Source organism: Topomyia yanbarensis, chromosome 1 (genome assembly GCF_030247195.1).
Source record: "Topomyia yanbarensis strain Yona2022 chromosome 1, ASM3024719v1, whole genome shotgun sequence".
Taxonomy (NCBI): Eukaryota; Metazoa; Arthropoda; class Insecta; order Diptera; family Culicidae; genus Topomyia; species Topomyia yanbarensis.
Window position 1 is genome coordinate 41,474,146 of NC_080670.1, and position 18,471 is coordinate 41,492,616.

An 18,471-nucleotide genomic window follows, 5' to 3' on the forward strand; every position below is an offset into this window, starting at 1 on the left:
ACTGTGTTCCTGTTTCCATGTCGTAATATGCGATAAAAACAGGTCAACTTCTTCATTTCTTGATTTTTTTTATTATCTATTCCTAAAAAACCTTCTTGCTTCCCTTTCTGGTAGCTGGCATGTCCGTCATATAGCTGGGAGCCAGTATGTCATACAAATTTTCACGTACAGTTGATGCTTATTTCGGGCCTCTCTAAATTTTTTCATATTCTTGTCGTGAATAAAATTGCTGCCTTTTCAGCTGTAGCCTCAGTTTGTATGTTATTTTTTTATTATTTTTTTAGATTATTTTTTCTTCTATTATTTGAAATAGCTATATTGTTAGGCACCTAATGAGTCTTCTGGTGGCTGGGTGCCCAACAGGATTACCACATATACAGATTATTCTGTATTTTACAGATTTTTCAAGAGAATTTACGACCAAGATTATGTATATAAAGATTACAGATTTTTTGCTAAAATACAGATTTTACAGATTTTTAGTGCAGGTTCGTAGTACCTAGCCTATAAGAATTTTGAATAACACTTAAAAAGTACCCTATGAAGTTCATATCTAAAGCAACCACTAAGGCGAGGAACAAAATGCCAAATTTAGATATCATTTGTTCTCCTGATGAAGACTAAAATCAATCTCATTGTTATATTTGTGATCGGTTGGTTAATTTTTTTTTGTAAAAATATTATTGCTTTTAGTTAATTTTTGAATACAGATTTTCGATACAGAATTTTTCTCCCGCGATACAGATTTACAGATGTTTTCTTGAAAAAATACAGATTTCAATGTGGCAACCCTGTGCCCAAAGACCCCTGAAATTTTGACTCGCTCGCGAATTTCAGCACAATTTTTCCTGCTGCGATCTAAGTACGGGCCTGACCGGTGCGGGTATTGACTGATAAACAGCTTTGGATTACTAGGTGTTGTATAATGGATGATGAATTGTTACTCTCAGGCATTATTATTAAATAATTCTCTGTGGAATTTCAGCTGGTCCCGATCTATAACGGAGCTCTGACCTGGTGTGGTTCGCGCAAGCTCAAGCTATTGAATATTCGATAATCATAGATTTTTTTATATTGGCGCTGTAAACAGAACTATTCTGACATTAGATAAAATTCTTAGTATGACTTCGTCAAGCTCCCTGAAATGCGCTTCGCAAATGAAAAAAATGTTTTAATTCAAATATTGCATGTTTTTCCTATATCCAGAAAGCTTCACAGGCTTCACGTAACCATTTCATGATCGCTGGCGGACAAAGTTCTACGCTGCTCTTAGCAGTTCCAGCTTCATCGTTCGTTCGCATTTCGCGCATCTAGTGACCCATTGTGAAGTTTTTTCAAACCCCTTTTATTAGGTATTAGTGAGCACACTTTGGACTATTATGCGATCAACAGCTGCCACAGGAGTGAACGAATTTTCACACTGCTTGTCCCTTTAGCAGAGATGCCAGATGAACAGATTAATCTATGTTTTACAGATTTTCAATACGCTGCACAGATTTCTAAAACTGCACAGATTTTCACAGGTTTCTGTTATAATGCACAGACTAGCGCAGATTTCGCTCTTGTGTATCAGATTTCTTCGGTGTGTACTTTTTGTTGGTGGTGATGGTTGTTGGTTTGGAGTATACATTGCTTTATTGTAATGGTTCTGGCTGTAGGAAAGGGAATTTCCTTAGAAGGTTTTGCATGGTATACCTGTTGATTACATAATTGACACGGAGGGATCCGTATTAAGTGCGTAATTAGTGTGGTCTGACCTTAGAATGATTTGCTTTGGATGATCAAGTCAACTTCTACTATATTAAGCTTCATGCCTTGTTTTCACTGAATTAACCCAATATTCACCAGTGAATAACCAAATCTTGCACATCATAAAAGGTTCCCGTAATCATAACTAGAGTTGCAAAAGTATGTAAAAAAGCAGCTAGTTTTTATACGAAACAAGCTTTACGCCGATTTTGTACAGATTAAGGGTACCTACCTTTTCTTCTCCAATTCCATGATTCACCAGTAAAGCCACACCTTTTTCTGTCAGGGCACGGCACAGCTGCCCCCCAACACGATTAACGACTGATCGAATTGGACACTCTTCCGTACCTGTTTCGAAGAGAATAAAGAGAGCATTAATTTTGTGATGCAGTGTCGAAATAGTTATTTTAATCAGATCGAAACTTCATTTATTTTTCGAATAGTGATTACTACTGTGTCTATTTGGCCCAAAATAATACCAAGTTTAAAAAAAGTGTAGCCATATTCTGAGTGATTGGGTATAATTTCTATTTTTAATCTGTCAAGTGTTAAGAAACTAGTACATCATTTGAACCTAGATTTTTATGTTGTAATCATTATTTTCTCCTGTCAAAAAATCATGTCAATTGGCGAAAAAAAGGTTTTGCTCAAATATCTGACAGTTGTTATTGTATCATTTTGATTGAATTCTGCAGTTTTTGAGAAACGCGATGTCCATCTTACCTACAGTGTCCATAACAGCGTGCTCCTTATTCATATTTTAATTTAAATTCAAAAGAAATATATTGCTAGACAAACTTGTCGAAAAGTCCAAATCAAATCAAAGGCTTTTATTGTTTAATTTTTCTTCCGTTGATAACTCGGTCGCTTTTACGTTTGTTCCTTAACTCTGTATAATATGCTAGACGAAATCAAATTCTTTCGATATATACTGAAATAATGCTAAAAAGTTTGACGTCGTGATAATCGAAAGAGATAGTAAACAAAGATAGGCTTTCAATTGCACTTCGGACCATTTTACATGATCGTCTACAGATTTCACTCGTTATGATTGACTCAGTGCGTTCGCGATGTTTAATTTTCTAGAGGCTGAGATGAATAATGGAACGATTCCCCTACTCGGTTTCAGACGCTTCGCATAAATCAGCGCGAAGTAGGAAGTCTTCTCTTTCAAACTACATCTGTCAGAGCGGATCACCCACACGACGACAGTTCACTGGCATCCGGAATTCTGATCTGCTGCTGCTTGTCATTTATCTGTGAAGTCGGTGGAACGCGCTATGTATAAATATAGAAGAAGATCGCGTTATCGGCGGCGGTACGACCAGCTGCGACACAACTTTTCGCACTTGGTGACTTCGGATTGACACACGTTGGTCGTCGTCATTGAGCACATTTTTTTTTTCGCAATACTTCACCACGGAGGTAATAAAATTTCTATATCTTTTCGCATGACGCGGCGCTTTTCTTAGCAACAGTGGATACCATCCGTTTTCTTCGAAGCAAAATGCTCATGCCATACAATCAGCTCCGTGTTTATAAAATTATAGGGTGAAATTGTTATATGTGTGCCTTGAGATGAGTTCCTGATTTGGTGGTGAAGGATATAATTAACAAGCAGATCTTGTATAGGCAATTCGTTGTATGTTCGAGACTCCACCAGGAAACATTTTTCAATCATTGCACTATCCCCGTTATTTTCCCATACTCAACAAATTTACAAACAGTCTATGGAAGTAATAGTTCTAATATCGTAGCGGACTGTAGCACCAAGATCATTATTTGGTTTTACCTTGAGGCACCAAACAAAAAATTCATTATATTTCTGTACTTTGGATTTGGCGAAAATCAGCCCAAGTGCAATATTTAGTCCATTTACCCAAGTAATAGCAGAGTACGCATCGTTGCTGGGGAGATTTCGTTACGCCAGCATAGCTACTATTGACCATGATCATCGGCTGTGACGAAATTTTTTTTAGCCTTGGTAGTGGTGTGTCAACCATGGTCATTAAATCATATGGCAAATTTCAGAAACCATTTATCTTCGCAATCAGTGATTCGAAGTTATCGAATTTGAATGTGATTTATGAACATAAACAATTATTTATTTGTTTCAATCCAAGAATTGGTAACGCTGGCCATACTTCCACATACATATCAATACTGATTTATGTCAGATAGTAAAAGTATAGGGCTGCCACCTCTGGAAAGGCGTTGACCTGGAGATTTTTAATGACGTGGTAGTAGATTTTAAGCATCATATGAGTATTCGCTGGAATCAAACAGAAATGTGAGTCAAAGCGATTGCTCGACATTTATCGCTTTTTATTACCCAATGAGTTGAAAGTGATAAGTTTGCCCTTATTCATTCCCTTATTCTGAAACTAGTCAGGGTATCAATTCGGCACTGATTGATTAGAATATTACCAAAATAAACTCAAGTTTGCAAACTATACTGCGCACCGCTTCTCAGAGCCGTTCACATTAAGTAAGTTCAAATTTTTCACATTTGTAACGGTTTTGTAGGTTTAGTGTGGTATAGAATTTCACTTCCCGGCTTATCGCAAAGAATACAAAATGCACCATCCACTCTCGCTGTGGAGGATAGGCCAAACGGACCTTGCCCTCCAACAAAGCGAACAGGAAGAGCAGAGAAGCAGGATAGCAGCACTGCTTGGGAATCACACTGCGGTGTCTTCCAAGATTCTTTGGAGGGAACGAAGAATCCAGTGTTTCGCCACAGTCGATAGGGAGATCTCAGCAAAGGAGCAATGCTCACCGGCGTAGCCAATATCTAAGGACCGCTAAAGGAGCAGAAAACGTTAACACGAGAAGAAATCGTTGATTCGATGTTGACCCGGCTGATTGAATTAGACCAACCGCCATCCTATCAAGCAGCAGATGCATATAAGCATCAGTAACAGTGAGGTGATTTAGTGAAATTGAAGGAATTTAACTTTTTTAAACCATTTTGAGCGCCTTTGTGGGATGTGAAATAATAAATTTTAGCAAACGGCGGAATACTTTTTTTTTCTAAAATGATGGACAAAATAATTTGTTTTTCATGCGAATTCCGAAATAATTCTTAGCATATTGGCCACCTTGAAATAAAGGGTAACTCTTAACCCTAGAGGTGATAAAAGTTTGAACTTTTTAGACATTTTGTAAAAAAAATTGTACTAAAACAGTTTAAATTATCTATGGTTTTACCGAGCCCGGAGAAATAGATGTAAAACACGGAGGTCCGGAGATCGCCCTTAAATATTATGTTATTAGGTATTATTAATGTGTTTAATAAGTCAATTCAAATATTTTAATCAAAAATATAAGCGGAAGAGTTCAATAGAAGCTTACTTTTAGAAATTTCAATGCAATTTTGGATATAAATGATTGCTACCAAAGGACCAAATAAACATTGTAAATCAAAAGAACAGCTTCGATTGAAAAGAAGAAGTAAAAGTTCTATACGAATACAGAAATGAAAATGAAATAAGTATCAACCACTTTGAACTTCATACGTATGAAAGCGCTATGGAAGACACTAGTTTTAAACTTTTGAAAGGTCTTTCTAATGGGAATAATGAATATACTATTTTTACTTTTCAAGAAAAAAGGCATTTAAACTTAAATGAGTCATTTACAACAAAAGTTTAATAACTCTACACTGGTTGAGATTTGATAGTATGCCCAGAAGGACAGTTCATGTTATAAAGAAGGAAATATATAATTTGTAAGCAGCATTTTATTTTCTGTACATAGAATATTTGATCATCTATTCGTGAACTGATTCATGATTCTTTGTATAATAGTCACGACTGACCATGAGTACCCGAGATAATGTTCACAAAATCATAAAATATAATGCATGTATTCGTCCCCCCTGAAACCCCCTTCGTCTATTCGCTGCCTCATTCGTTACTAAAAGCCTACAAAGCAGAATAATAACAACGCCCCTTCATCTATCGATTCTACGGTAGCGACTAGTAGAAGTAGCGACTTACGTTTTCCTAAGGCAATATGAAAACCTCGTTTTAATTTTAAATCAGTAATTTTGATTCTCATTTTAATTTGCAATTAATGAAATTATAGCAATGTGCATCATAAAATGCAACTAGAGCGCCACAAACGCGGTAAATATGCACATCAATAGTGCTTCAGCCGTCCAATATCGTTGCTAGCTTGTAACGACAAGTAAATATCGTTACTAGTGTATTTTCGTATGCCTAGCACTATGTTCAATATTGAAGGGTCTATTGTCTTTCTTAATCTCAATGTGAAAACGAATGTGTGGAGGAAATAATGAAATTTAATTCACATGCATGCTTTGTCGTGGATCGTTGGCTCATTTTTGTTTTCGCAATGTTCTGGTGGTTTAGAAAGTAGCGTCGTTCTCTCGTCATTTTCGCCCGTTTTTGGTAGATGAAAAAAACATTCGTCGACTCTGGTCACGACTTACCATTCATACTCGTGAAATCATAAAATATTCATGTATTCGTGTACTGGTTCATGATTCCTAGTACAATAATCACGACTAACCATGCGTGTCCGTGAAATAAATCACAAAATTCTAAAACATGATTCATGTATTCGTGAACTGATTCATGAATCCTTGTAGAATAGTCACGACTTACCATTCGTGCTCGTAAGATAGTTCACAAAAGCATCAAATATTATTCATCCATTTGTGAACTGGTTCATGATTCCTAATATATTGGTCATGATCAAATATCGGGGCTCGTGAAATAGTTCACAAAATCATGAAATATCATTCATGGATCTGTGAACTGGTTTATGATTCCTAGGACATAGTTTACGATATTTTTTCGTGCTTGTGATATTTAGAAGATATCCGTAATTATTCTCAATTTCATGCAACATGGTAATGAAATTTTCACGTAAACTTTTTCACACAATTTGTAGTATTATTCGTGGAATCATTTTTGTTCCATTCACTTTTTCATGAAATGTTCACTGACATTGTTCAGCTGCTAGTGACCAGTAATAGGTACGAGTATAAGAAAACTGCCTCGAACTACGCTATTCATTCGATAAAGAGCAGTGTGATGTCTGGACAGAAAACGAAAACTACGCTGAGCATGACAAATCACTTTCGTAATATAGTTCACAGAACAAGATCCCGCAAACCAGTCACACTTTTATGATCTAGTTCATATTGTCACTTTACTCCGAGTAAAAAAACCTATAGTAAGCAAAGAATTAACAGATCGCGATGAGGCGAAGAGAAAATACGAATACTATGATAAAACTGCTGCTATCATTAACATGAGTCACATTACTCCACGTGCCAAATTAGAAAGTAAGCTCTAAAATAGAATATCGCGATAGCGCGAACAGAAATTACGAAAATCCTGACTAAAATCCTGAAATCATGAACAAAAATCACACCACTTGTGACAAAAATATCAAAAATAGTGACTAAGACCCTGAAATCGTGAACGTAAATAAACATAAATCTCTACTCGTGACTTAAATATCACGACGACGTGAACAGAAATTTTGAAAAGCGTGACTAAGTTCCTGAAATTATGAACTTAAATCGCATTACACGTGAAGAAAATTTCAAAAACCGTTACTTAGATCCTAAAATCATGAACAGGAATCACTTTACTCATGACTAAAATATCACGATAACGTGACTAGAAATTACGAAAATTGCGACTAAGATCCTGAAATCATGAACTTAAATCCCACTAGTCTGCCAGAAAAATCCGATAACAAACTCGTGAATAAAATAGCACAGTAACGTTATGAGAAATCACAAAAATCACGAATAAGCTCCTTAAATCTTGAACAACGTTTGGCTGTCGGCTGTGTATTCCCAAATTATTAACAAGAATCATAACAAAAACTTAACATGTCCAGGAAACACAAATATTTTCATGAATTCGAGGTTTTTGATTCATAGGTTCGTTAACTTGGTCACGGTTGTCGTTAATTGTTCCGTTCACGAAATTGTGATTTGTTTTTATGAATTCATGATTTTTTTCCGTGTCATTATTGTTAAATGAAGTACAGTAGGATTCCGTTTTTGGCAACAATTTTATTTTTTTTTCAGTTGCCAAAACCGGAACCGTGCCAAAAATGGAACCTTATTTTTAAAGTTTGGATTTTCAATTTACGACTTCAAAATGTTTCAAGAATTTTTAATCATATGTGAAATTGAATGAGATGGAAGAAAAAATAATCAAAAATAATCAAATTCAATTTTATTTATGTTTTTATTACATTCAGTCGTCGTCCTGTAGAATTCTCACAATCTTCGCGCATTTTTCCAGAGCAATGCCCCTCATTACGGAGTTGTAACATATCATTTAATTCGAATCGCTTTTCTTCGGCCCACTGGACGTCAAAACTCAAACAATTCACTGCATGGTAGTTGTGGTTTCGCTCCTGGGGTTGTAATTTCTTCTTTCCGAAAATTAATGAACAATTTCGTTTAAAAAAACAGCTCTTTTTGTATTTTTGTATTTGTAAAAATTTTATTCATCTATTCATTATTTAATGTCTTAATGAAATTTCCTAAAACTAGTGTGATTCAATTCGTCGAGGTTAAAATCAAATAGTTTGGAAAACTCGTTGAATCTCCGAACCAGTTGGTCTCATTTCAGGAACAAGCATAACTCTTTGGCGAAGAGTACGAGATGGCGCATAGAAATGCATTTGTGCTAGTAGGTCAGGAACATCGTATTCATCCAGCAGTATTTTGGCCGCAAAGACTGCATGCGATGTCATTCTCCTTTCAGTAAGGGTGTGCAAGCCTAACAAACGACAGCGATCTTCATACGGCGGCAGGTTTTGCGGATCACTCCATGGCAAGAAACGCAGAGCGTACCTGATAAACCGTCTCTGAACGCCTTCGATCCTATTGATCCAAACAGCATGGTAAGAATTCCAAACAACATTGCCAAATTCTAGCATCGAACGCACTAATGAACAGTAAAGAGCTTTAAAACACAAAGGATCACGAAATTCGTTGGATATTTTAAACATGAATCCCAGTTGTCGATTGGCCTTGTTGATTGTAGCAAAGTGACAATGGTAAGTTAGCTTATAATTACTCCAAAATCTTCGATGCAGTCAACACGTTGTAGCTGATTTCCAGAAACATTATAATCAAAAGGGATGGTGTTCCTAGTGCGATGAAAGCTGATGACACTGCATTTGGGAATGCAAACAACCATCATATTCCGCACACACCAGTCGTTAAGAGTATACAGAACGGCTTGCAATACCAGGCAGTCGGACTGATCACGAATTACGTAATATAGTTTAACATCGTCAGCGAAAAATAGTTTGCCACCAGGATTTAAAATATCTGTAACGTAGTTAATAAACAGCGAAAATAGCAGCGTTCCGAGTATACTACCTTGAGGAACTCCAGAGCTGTTCGAAAAACAATCAGACTGAGCAGTGCCAATACAAACAGCAACTTGACGATGAACGAGATATGATCGAAGCCACTCACAAAACCTAGTCGTGCAGCCAAGTTTTTTTTTCAGTTTGGCAATCAGAATATCGTGATTCACTTTGTCAAAGGTGGATTTCATATCTGTATATATCGCATCCACTTGAAGTTTTTTGCATATATTATCCATACAAAATGACGCAAAGCTCACTAGATTGGTTTCCACCGAACGTTCAGAATAGAAATCATGCTGACAGGTGCTAATATAGTGTCGGCCTCGGCAGGAAGCAAATAGTGTTTCGTTAACCAGTGACTCAATCAGTTTTGATTACGAAGTAATTCCACGGTAATTTTTAACGTTACGCTTGTCGCCTTTTTTTAAAATAGGGATTAGTGTCGAACATTTCCAGTGCACTGGAAACGTTTGCTGCTGAAGCGACATATTGAAAAGTTGCGCGAGTGGTGTAGCCAAGAAGTCCGAGCATTTTTTTTTCAATACAGCTGCAGGCATAATACTCAGACCGGGATCGAAGGACGCTTTTGTCTACTGGATAGCCGAACGAACCATTTCGTCGTCGATGACGAAAACATCCATGCTGAAAATGTCAGAAGGGACGTCTCGAACAGCGTTGTCAATCACCTCAGGCGAATGCGAATCTTGAGAGAAGACGCTCGAAAAGTGCCGTGCAAAACAGCTGCACTTATCTTCTGCAGAGAAAGCTGCATCATTATCGAGAAACATTTCAGATGGGAAGCCTTTCTCTTAGTGTTAACAAGCGACCAGAATCCCTTGGGATTTCGAAGTAAGTTTAGTTTTATTCGATTTACGTAACGTCTATAGAGAAACTTTTAAAAAATAAATAAATTTAATAATTCTCTATAACTAACTAATCGTTGATCTTTCAAATGGAATTGAAAGATTGAAATTCGAATTGCAATGCTTGAAGATATTTAGGTTTGAAGAAAACCATTTTTGTTTGAAAAATCACTTGCAACTGTCCAAACAAAAGGGATTGAAACATCAGTGTTACGGTAAAAATGTGCTCTGCGAAAGTTCCAAAAATCTCTAGAACAATACATTTGCTAGAAATTAACACATCAAAAGATAACATAAGCTACCCGTTTTTCCAAGAGCCACTCTACCTCAAACCTAAAAAAAATACAAATTAACCATTACAGATAGCCTTATTTAGCAAATTTGCTTCAATTTAATTGTATTATTATATTGTGCAGGCAAACTTCACACATCTAATTAGTCGATGCTTTGAACACCTTAACCATAAGGACTACCCTAATTCCATTCATTTGAAAAAAAAAATCACCAAAATAACTAACAAATTTGCCAAAGACATCATAAAGCTAAAACAAACTATTTGGGGGACCATCCGTTTTGTATTCCCAAATACGGCTTTGGCACGCACTATGGTCAGCTTTCGACATTTACTGAAAAATTGGTGCCAAGTTTTATAGTGACGTCGTAATAGTCGAAAGAGAAAGAGGCTCGCAATGTTACTAAGGTTCTATTGAAAGTTTTCTCCAGAACTAGTATTATTATGCAGTGTAGCGAATTGCTTTGTACTTGACTCTTAAAGTTCACAGACTCTGGGTCTTACTATAAAAATTGATTCCGTCAGACACTAGTTTCACTTTTACCAATTATATTATGCATAAATAATACATTTCTATGTATATTGTAATCATTAAATACAACACGTATACCGTAAACTACAGTTAACCCTTAAATGCATAACGCTGTTTTAAAACAATATTGCGAAAAACATCTCAAAATTGTCACAGTAATGTATTGAAACTAAGAGACAATTTTCACAAAATTTGCAATTTTTTGCACCTTTGAGGGTTAATATGACTCCCATCTTTGGAAATAAAGTCAAATGTGATATTAATTAATACAAAAAATATATATTGCACATTTTTAAAAGACTTGTTGCCAAAAATGGAACCCATTTGTTGCTACAATCGGAGTGTGCCAAAAAGGGCACATGCCAAAAACGGAACGTTACTGTATCTAGTCTGGTGCACATATGAAAAGATGTTTTTGATGATGCTGCTCCACAAACTGTGCGAACGCCAAAAAACCAATCATCAAAATCAAATGAGCTTTTGTACTTTTGACTCAATCTCGTGGTATCGTGCAGGAAGGTAAAATTAGGTAAACCGTGTTGAAGGTAGTTTCCATTTCACTACGGCAAAAATCATAACTCAACCTTGAGTTTAGTTTACTTAAATTTAAGTTGAATTTACCTAATTTTGAGTATACCCCAAACAACTCAGAAGTACCTTACTGCACGGAAGACCTCGACTGAGTTTTGTTTTTGACAGCACCAATAAGTGCGAAAGCGACGCACAACTCAAAAGTGCCTAAATTTACGTTAAAAGAACTTATTCTGTAGATTGTTCTATTTTTGCGTGTGGACTTTAGCGAAGATACGCAATACGCTATCGAATTAAAAATAACCATCGGGCGCTGTCTGTTTCTAATCGAAGTGTGCGTATTGATAATTTTAGAAAGGGACCGATTATTCACACGACACAACTGTGATGTGACCAGAAGACGGTCGATAGTTGCCGCTGCTGTTTCAACGTAGCTAGGTACGTATAACTTCCAAGCAATCAGAAACGGAATGCGAGGGTTTCTACCAGAGCTTTACGGTGTATTCCATTCCAAACGATGCATTTAAGTATAAAGTAATTTCATATGAATCCCACGGTTCTTGTCGTCAATATCTATAGCCTCCTGTTGCTGAAGTATTGAAGCTTTAGAAGCAATTAATGTTAGTAGTTGCTCAAGTAATATAAAATGAAAGGAGTTTGTAAATTGTCAAACTTAGGCAAGACGGACATGTAACGAACTATCACCGGCCTATTTCAGTTTGACAGATGAAAAATGTTGGATGGAAATTTAACAGCACTCTTTATTGTAATAAATTTGTACTCCAGGGGAGCCTGTAGCGGTAGTTGGTAAATATATTGCCTTGTAAGCGTTCACCTGGGTTCGATTCCAAGCCCCGCATATAGAGATTTTTCTAACACAAAAACAAATTACCTTAAGGTTAAAAGCTCTAGTAACTGATGGAAAAAACCAGCTTGAAAATATATACGTCTTTTTCGAATTGCCTTCCTACCAACAGCGGCGACGACGACAGAGTTAGATCACACAATCGAACGGTGAGGATGACTAAGGGTACATAACTTGTTTTCCGACTCTTTAAGCACAGAGAACAGACGTCCATCTTCAGCATTCAACTTGTGTAAAATCTCTAACGGTTTGGATATCTAAACCAGGTGCGCTACTGTCGTCATGTTTTTTTTGTGGCTGAGTGCGACAGAAATGACAGCGGTTATTCCTCTACCCAGTCAAACTAGTCCGGAACCGATTCGGACTTCCAGCATGAATTCCAGCTCAAATGCGTCAACCGATAGAGTCGGAATCGGTTGTTTTCTTTGAGCTAGATTCCATGCTGAATCCATCCAGGATTTCGAACCGGTTCCGGAATCGATTTGACAGATAGTTGGGATAGGTTGGTGTGGCGACGCTAGTGTGTTTAGTATATTAATTCAAGTGTTTACACACGTTTTTTAAATATTTTTGTTCGATCATTGATGTCTGTTCTCTGTGCTTTAAGCATCGCAATAGTTGAATCGTGACGTCGAGGGCAGGCAACGTTTCAAAATGCTGGAATTACCGGCAGCTGTACCGGTATGTACTTCCCAATCAGGCACCTGCATCGTGATAGCTATACTAAATAAACATTCTGGATCAGGGACACGTTCGTTGAAGTAGAGATACGTTAAGCGAATACCAATATATAGATCATCAACTAAGCCGTTTGCAAGTTTGACATTCCACACGTGCGGGGTTCCACTAATAGGCACGTGTCGGGGAACGCAAAGTACCCCGAGAGGTGTTTGATCAGGTCAACAGTTGTGTCGAGAATGAATATTTGTGCTAATGATTATATCTAAACTAAATCAGTGAATGTCGTTTTATATGGCAATATACATTTCTTTTGTAAGAAATGTAAAAATGTAACTTTGTTTCCTGCACAGTTTAATGAGGAATTTTAAATGATTCTATGAGAAATTTTCTTCGAGTACACTTTAATAAGGTTTCTATTATCACAAACACTCTACCTGAGTGTCTTAAACCTTAATGCACAGCTCATATACTCTTCACGCAAATCTGATAATGTTGATACCGAACACAGCCTTCATTTGTATTACCATTGTCAGCATGTTATTGCCACTATGATTTCCGAAACCGCAGTGCTGCAAGAGGAGTGAGCACTGAGTAGTGCTACTGTCACGCGAGGTATTAAATTGTAGACACACAGACGATATAATCGGTTTTATATGGGTTGTAGTGGTTTTTCGATGAAATAAAACTGTGGTGGGTGATGTCAAATTATAGACAGGCTATCAACTTGCACACGAGTGGTAGGTTACCGAGATAACACCCAGCGAAACGATAAATCTTGCTTCGTTACAGCACTGACGAGTGAAAATGAGAAACGAAGTAGATACCATAGTGCTTGCCCGAATGATTGAGACCTTTCAATAAAATTCACTGGTTATGCAGGAACTAACTCTCAGCGCGTCAAGTTTTGCAACATGAAAAGTGAAAACGAATGACTAAGTGTGCCGTGCGGGGTACAGAAACTTGATTTTTTTAACGGTATTGATATCGTACCAGTTATACCTTTGTGTAACAAACACTTTAAACACTAGTTCGAACAAATAAATTAGTGTGCAATAATTAACGTTAACATGGCATGACACACTCAGTCCAATAACAAGAATTTTGCTCTATGTGGGGTTGCAAATTTAAAATAGAGCTAGTTCTGATGACTTGAGATGATGAACCAATTAGTCACTGAAAATTTAATGGAATAACTGTTAACTGTTAACGATTCTGAAACAAAAACTACGTAAAATTCTAAAACTATGTTACAAGATATAAAAAAACTGTTTTAATCCACCTAGTTGTGCAATTGTGCCTTTTTCATTTATCCAAACTATGTTCATGTTCCAAACTATGGCTGGTTATGTTCAATATAATATTGTGGAAATGTTTATTTCATTCTTATTACACTTGATGAGCACATATAAGTGCACGACTGTCACGATCCTGATAAGCAACATGTCGATACTGACACACTTGAAACAAACAAAAATATAATATTTATATAGCTTAATCAGCGTGAGTTCAATGTTGTCTTCATGTTAACTTCATGGTGGAGAAGGGACGGGATATAATTAGTAGGCGGGGGAGGATGTGTCAGGAATCATCTAACTTATTTTAGTATATGGGATGGATGAAGGGGATGCATGTTGGTGGTTGGTCTGAGAGGGTGGGGGTGAGACAGGGGGGATTGAGAGGTAAGAGGTGAAGGGGTAGATGGAGGGTTCAACACCGAACTTCATATTATACCTTCCATTTGAGACTAGGTTGGTGAAATTTGGTTCAGTCGTCACCGAAGTGACTTTAGACCTGGAATTTGCCCGGAACCCCGAGACTTCCGGAATAATTGATAGTGTACAATACATTCCAATAATTTTTGCTTCGCCATCAATAATCTAGGCCTGCGAATCGAAGTAATTTGATGTGTGCATTTCAATAGATTTTAAACCTATGAGGTATTACGATTGTGCCGGTTTATATGAGAAATTTATTTATTTATTTATTTATTTATTTATTTGTTTATTTATTTATTTATTTATTTATTCATTTATTTATTTCTTTATTTATTTATTTATTTATTTATTTATTTATTTATGTATCATCGGACATTATAGTCTAAATGAATCAGGTTGGAAAAAGTCCGTTTGAGCTGGCCTGCTCCTACCACGCGCCACCCTCAAATGGACGTAAAAACCACTATCTTTTCGTAAGGTCAAAAGTATAAAGTCAAGTAATATTACATGTCAGGTTTTTTATTACTAAAACACATAATAATCACAGTAAACGCAATCTTCTTAAATTGCTTGCAAATATTTTCGAGGAGTCACCAAACTCAAATGCACTGTCAGCACGAGAAAAGGTTCGAATCATTGAAGACAGTGACTCATGGAATCCAAAAGATGTCCAATGAAACCTCGGCAATAATAATGATGTATCTCGTGTTCTCCTCGCTACTCGGAAATCTAAGCGGGACAGCAGTTCAGGCGCATCGCATTCTCCATTTAAGATTTTCACCAAGGTAGTAGCTTGCTGGATACTACGACGACATTCTAAAGTCTCCAAATTCAGCAGCTGGCAACGGTCACGATACGGTGGTAAATTTTGCGGGTCCCGCCAAGGCAAGTTCCTAAGAGCTAAGCGTATAAACCTTTTCTGCACTCTTTCCGAATTTAAACACCAAGTTAGGTGATGCGAATTCCAAACCGGCGAAACGAACTCAAGGATTGGTCTAACCATTGCGCAGTGTAGGGATTTTAGACAGTAAGGATCCGTGAAATCTTCGAAATAAATCCCAACTGCCGATTTGCTTTCGCAATTATGTTGGTCATATGCGAATTGAAGGACAGTTTGTGGTCAAGAATTACACCCAGGTCCCAGACTTCATTGACTCTTTGTAGCGCAACACCGTCGATACTGTAATCGAAGATTAACGGATCGTTCTTCCTATGGAACGTCATCACGGAGCATTTGGCAATATTTACGGTAAGCTGATTCATTCGACACCACTTCACAAAGCAATCCAAAAGTGCTTGCAGCTGGCGGCAGTGCTCGACTGACTGGATGACTAAGTACAGCTTAAGGTCGTCAGCAACTATGAGCTTGCACCCGGAACCTAACACTACTACTACATCATTAAAAAACAGTGAGAAAAGTAGTGGGCCCAGATTGCTGCTTTGCGGTACACCTGATCTATTGGTAAACGGAGCCGATATATAAGAGTCCAATTTCACACAAAGCGTAAGATAGGAGCGTAGCCACGATGTAAGCTTGTCGGACGCTCCTAACTTGTACAATTTCTTGAGAAGAATTTCATGGTCGATTCGGTCAAAAGCTGCCTTCAAATCTGTGTATATAGTGTCCACTTGTGTTTTCTTCTCCATGCAATTGATGCAAGTTGACGTAAATTCGAGCAGGTTTGTTAAAACGGATAGCCCGGGCATGAAGCCATGTTGGTCTGGGGAGATGAAACTTCCTGTACGACTTCCTATGAGACCGCAATAACCAACCTCTAACTCCGGAACCAAACGTTAGAACTGAAATTCTAAAACAGTCAATGAGAGTATTATATCTTTCATTTGAAATCAAGTTTGTAAAAATCGGTTAAGAGTTTGCTGGAAAATAGGTGTGGCATTAGCTCGGGAACCTGAAGCGTTCCCAGGGGGCCTCAAGATCCGTCATAGGTGTGGTCAAAACTGTATTGTTTGGTTCACTGACGTACTGCACTTGTCAGTTTTCTGTGCCTAAAAGTGTTTTTAATTGTGTGAAATACTTATCTTACTTCCGTTGAAATCGAAGATAATTGCTCCCCGAAGTTGTCTCCTGTACGGTGTTGTGTTTGTTTTGCAAAATTGTCGCAAGGAATTGAGTATTTTGTGCAATAATTTTGCTCAATTTGCGACATTGTTTACATTCCCGTGACTAGTGTGTAATTCCCCACAAAAATTGTACGCGCTCATTTCGCCACCTGCACGTGAACAGCGGAAAGTGTTCCCCACATTCCAATTTGGCGCATAGCGAGACGAGATCGAAAAAGCTGGTCATAGGGCGGGTTGAAAGCAACCATGAGTATGAGTTGCAAGTCATGCGATTCTCCCGTTAATGGGATTGAGAGAATTGCATGCCGAGGCCGCTGCGGATCGGTTTTCCACCGCACTTGTATTCCTGGTATGCAGCGATCTGCACTAGACTTAATGTCTAGCTTCAATAAGAATCTGTACTGGCTGTGTGACGATTGTGTTTGCTGTTTCAACACATGGGTGCAGCAACCCGATTCCGCTGCTCCTATCGTGGACACAAACAAGTTATGTGAGGCAGTAGACAATCTAAACGCGGTCGTCTCAAATCTCTCGAGCCGCATTGAGACTCACTTTCCGGCTAATTCTGGTTCTTTAAATCAAAGGGGGCTGTTTGTGAAGCGACTTCCGGGGGACCTGCCCACTCCAAAACGAAGTCGTGAGAATGATGCAAAAATTCGCGCCACGGCAGCCGGTGTCTGTGGTACTAGAGCCATTCAGCGAGAAATCAGAACAGTTTCTGATGAACGCGATCAGTTCTGGGTCTATCTGAGTCGCCTCGACCCGAGCCATACAGTGGAGGAGATTGTTGCTATGACCCAAGAATGCCTCGGTATAAGCGACACACCCAAAGCAATTTTGTTGGTAAAAAAAGACACGGATCTCACAAAACTCAATTTCGTCTCGTTCCGAGTTGAGCTTCCGAGTGAGCTGAAGGATACTGCACTCAAAGCGTCCACTTGGCCCACCGGAGTATTCGTTCGTGAATTCAATTTCGACCAGCCAAAGCAGGATAGATTTCGTTAATGGGATACCGGGATGCACCGCAGCTTGTATTATGGAAGCCCTCGATCCCCCCGCCACAGTCCAGCTACTGCAGCCAACGTTCACCAGTCGTCCCGGTCCTGTGTGCGGGAGTGGAGAAAGGGTCTTCCAAACTTCCTACTGCGGCAAGTACCCATCCATTCAGAATAATTCAAGCGCTGAAATGTTCCCCGATTCCAGTTCTCCGTTAATTGCGTCGTATAAGCACCAGATGCCGCTCCTCCTGCCAGCGAACCGCTGCTGTTTACGTGAGGTACCTAGTCCAGCTTTGTTGCATACATCCCACGTCATCTCATCTCTTCGGTCACCGGGACGCACACTTGCCGCCAGTCGTGAGGAAGCCCTTAGTCCCCCATCACAGTCGAGCCATTCCTGCCAGCGACCAGCAGCCGTCCCGGTCCTGTGGTGGAGTTGGGACGAGGGGTCTTCCGTAAACCTACCTCAGGCAACTACAATGCATCAGTGAGCTCTTCCTTGCCTCAAAGCTCTTCGATTTCCAGCCTTGGTCAACGACGGGATAAGCTGCTGTTATACTACCAAAATGTTGGTGGTATCAACTCAATCGTCGAGCAATACCGCCTTGCAATATCCGATAAGAATTTTGACATCATTGTCTTCGTCGAAACGTGGTTGAACGATGACACGCTTTCCAGTCTGGTCTTCGGTACTGGATACGAAGTGTTTGGTTCGACCGGAGCCATAGCAATAGTCTAAAATCCGCCGGAGGCGGCGTATTAGTAGCGGTTAATACCAGTTTG

The 18,471-nt window shown here is 38.4% G+C and overlaps 1 protein-coding gene across 1 annotated transcript in view; it reads right to left on the reverse strand.

Moving 5' to 3' along the window:
* Positions 1 to 18,471, reverse strand: part of LOC131677451 (uncharacterized) — a 41,095-nt gene that overhangs the window by 9,436 nt on the left and 13,188 nt on the right. The window contains exon 2 of the mRNA XM_058957285.1: positions 1,982 to 2,097. Within this exon, the coding sequence (XP_058813268.1) occupies positions 1,982 to 2,097 (116 nt within the window). The remainder of the gene's footprint in view (positions 1 to 1,981; positions 2,098 to 18,471) is intronic.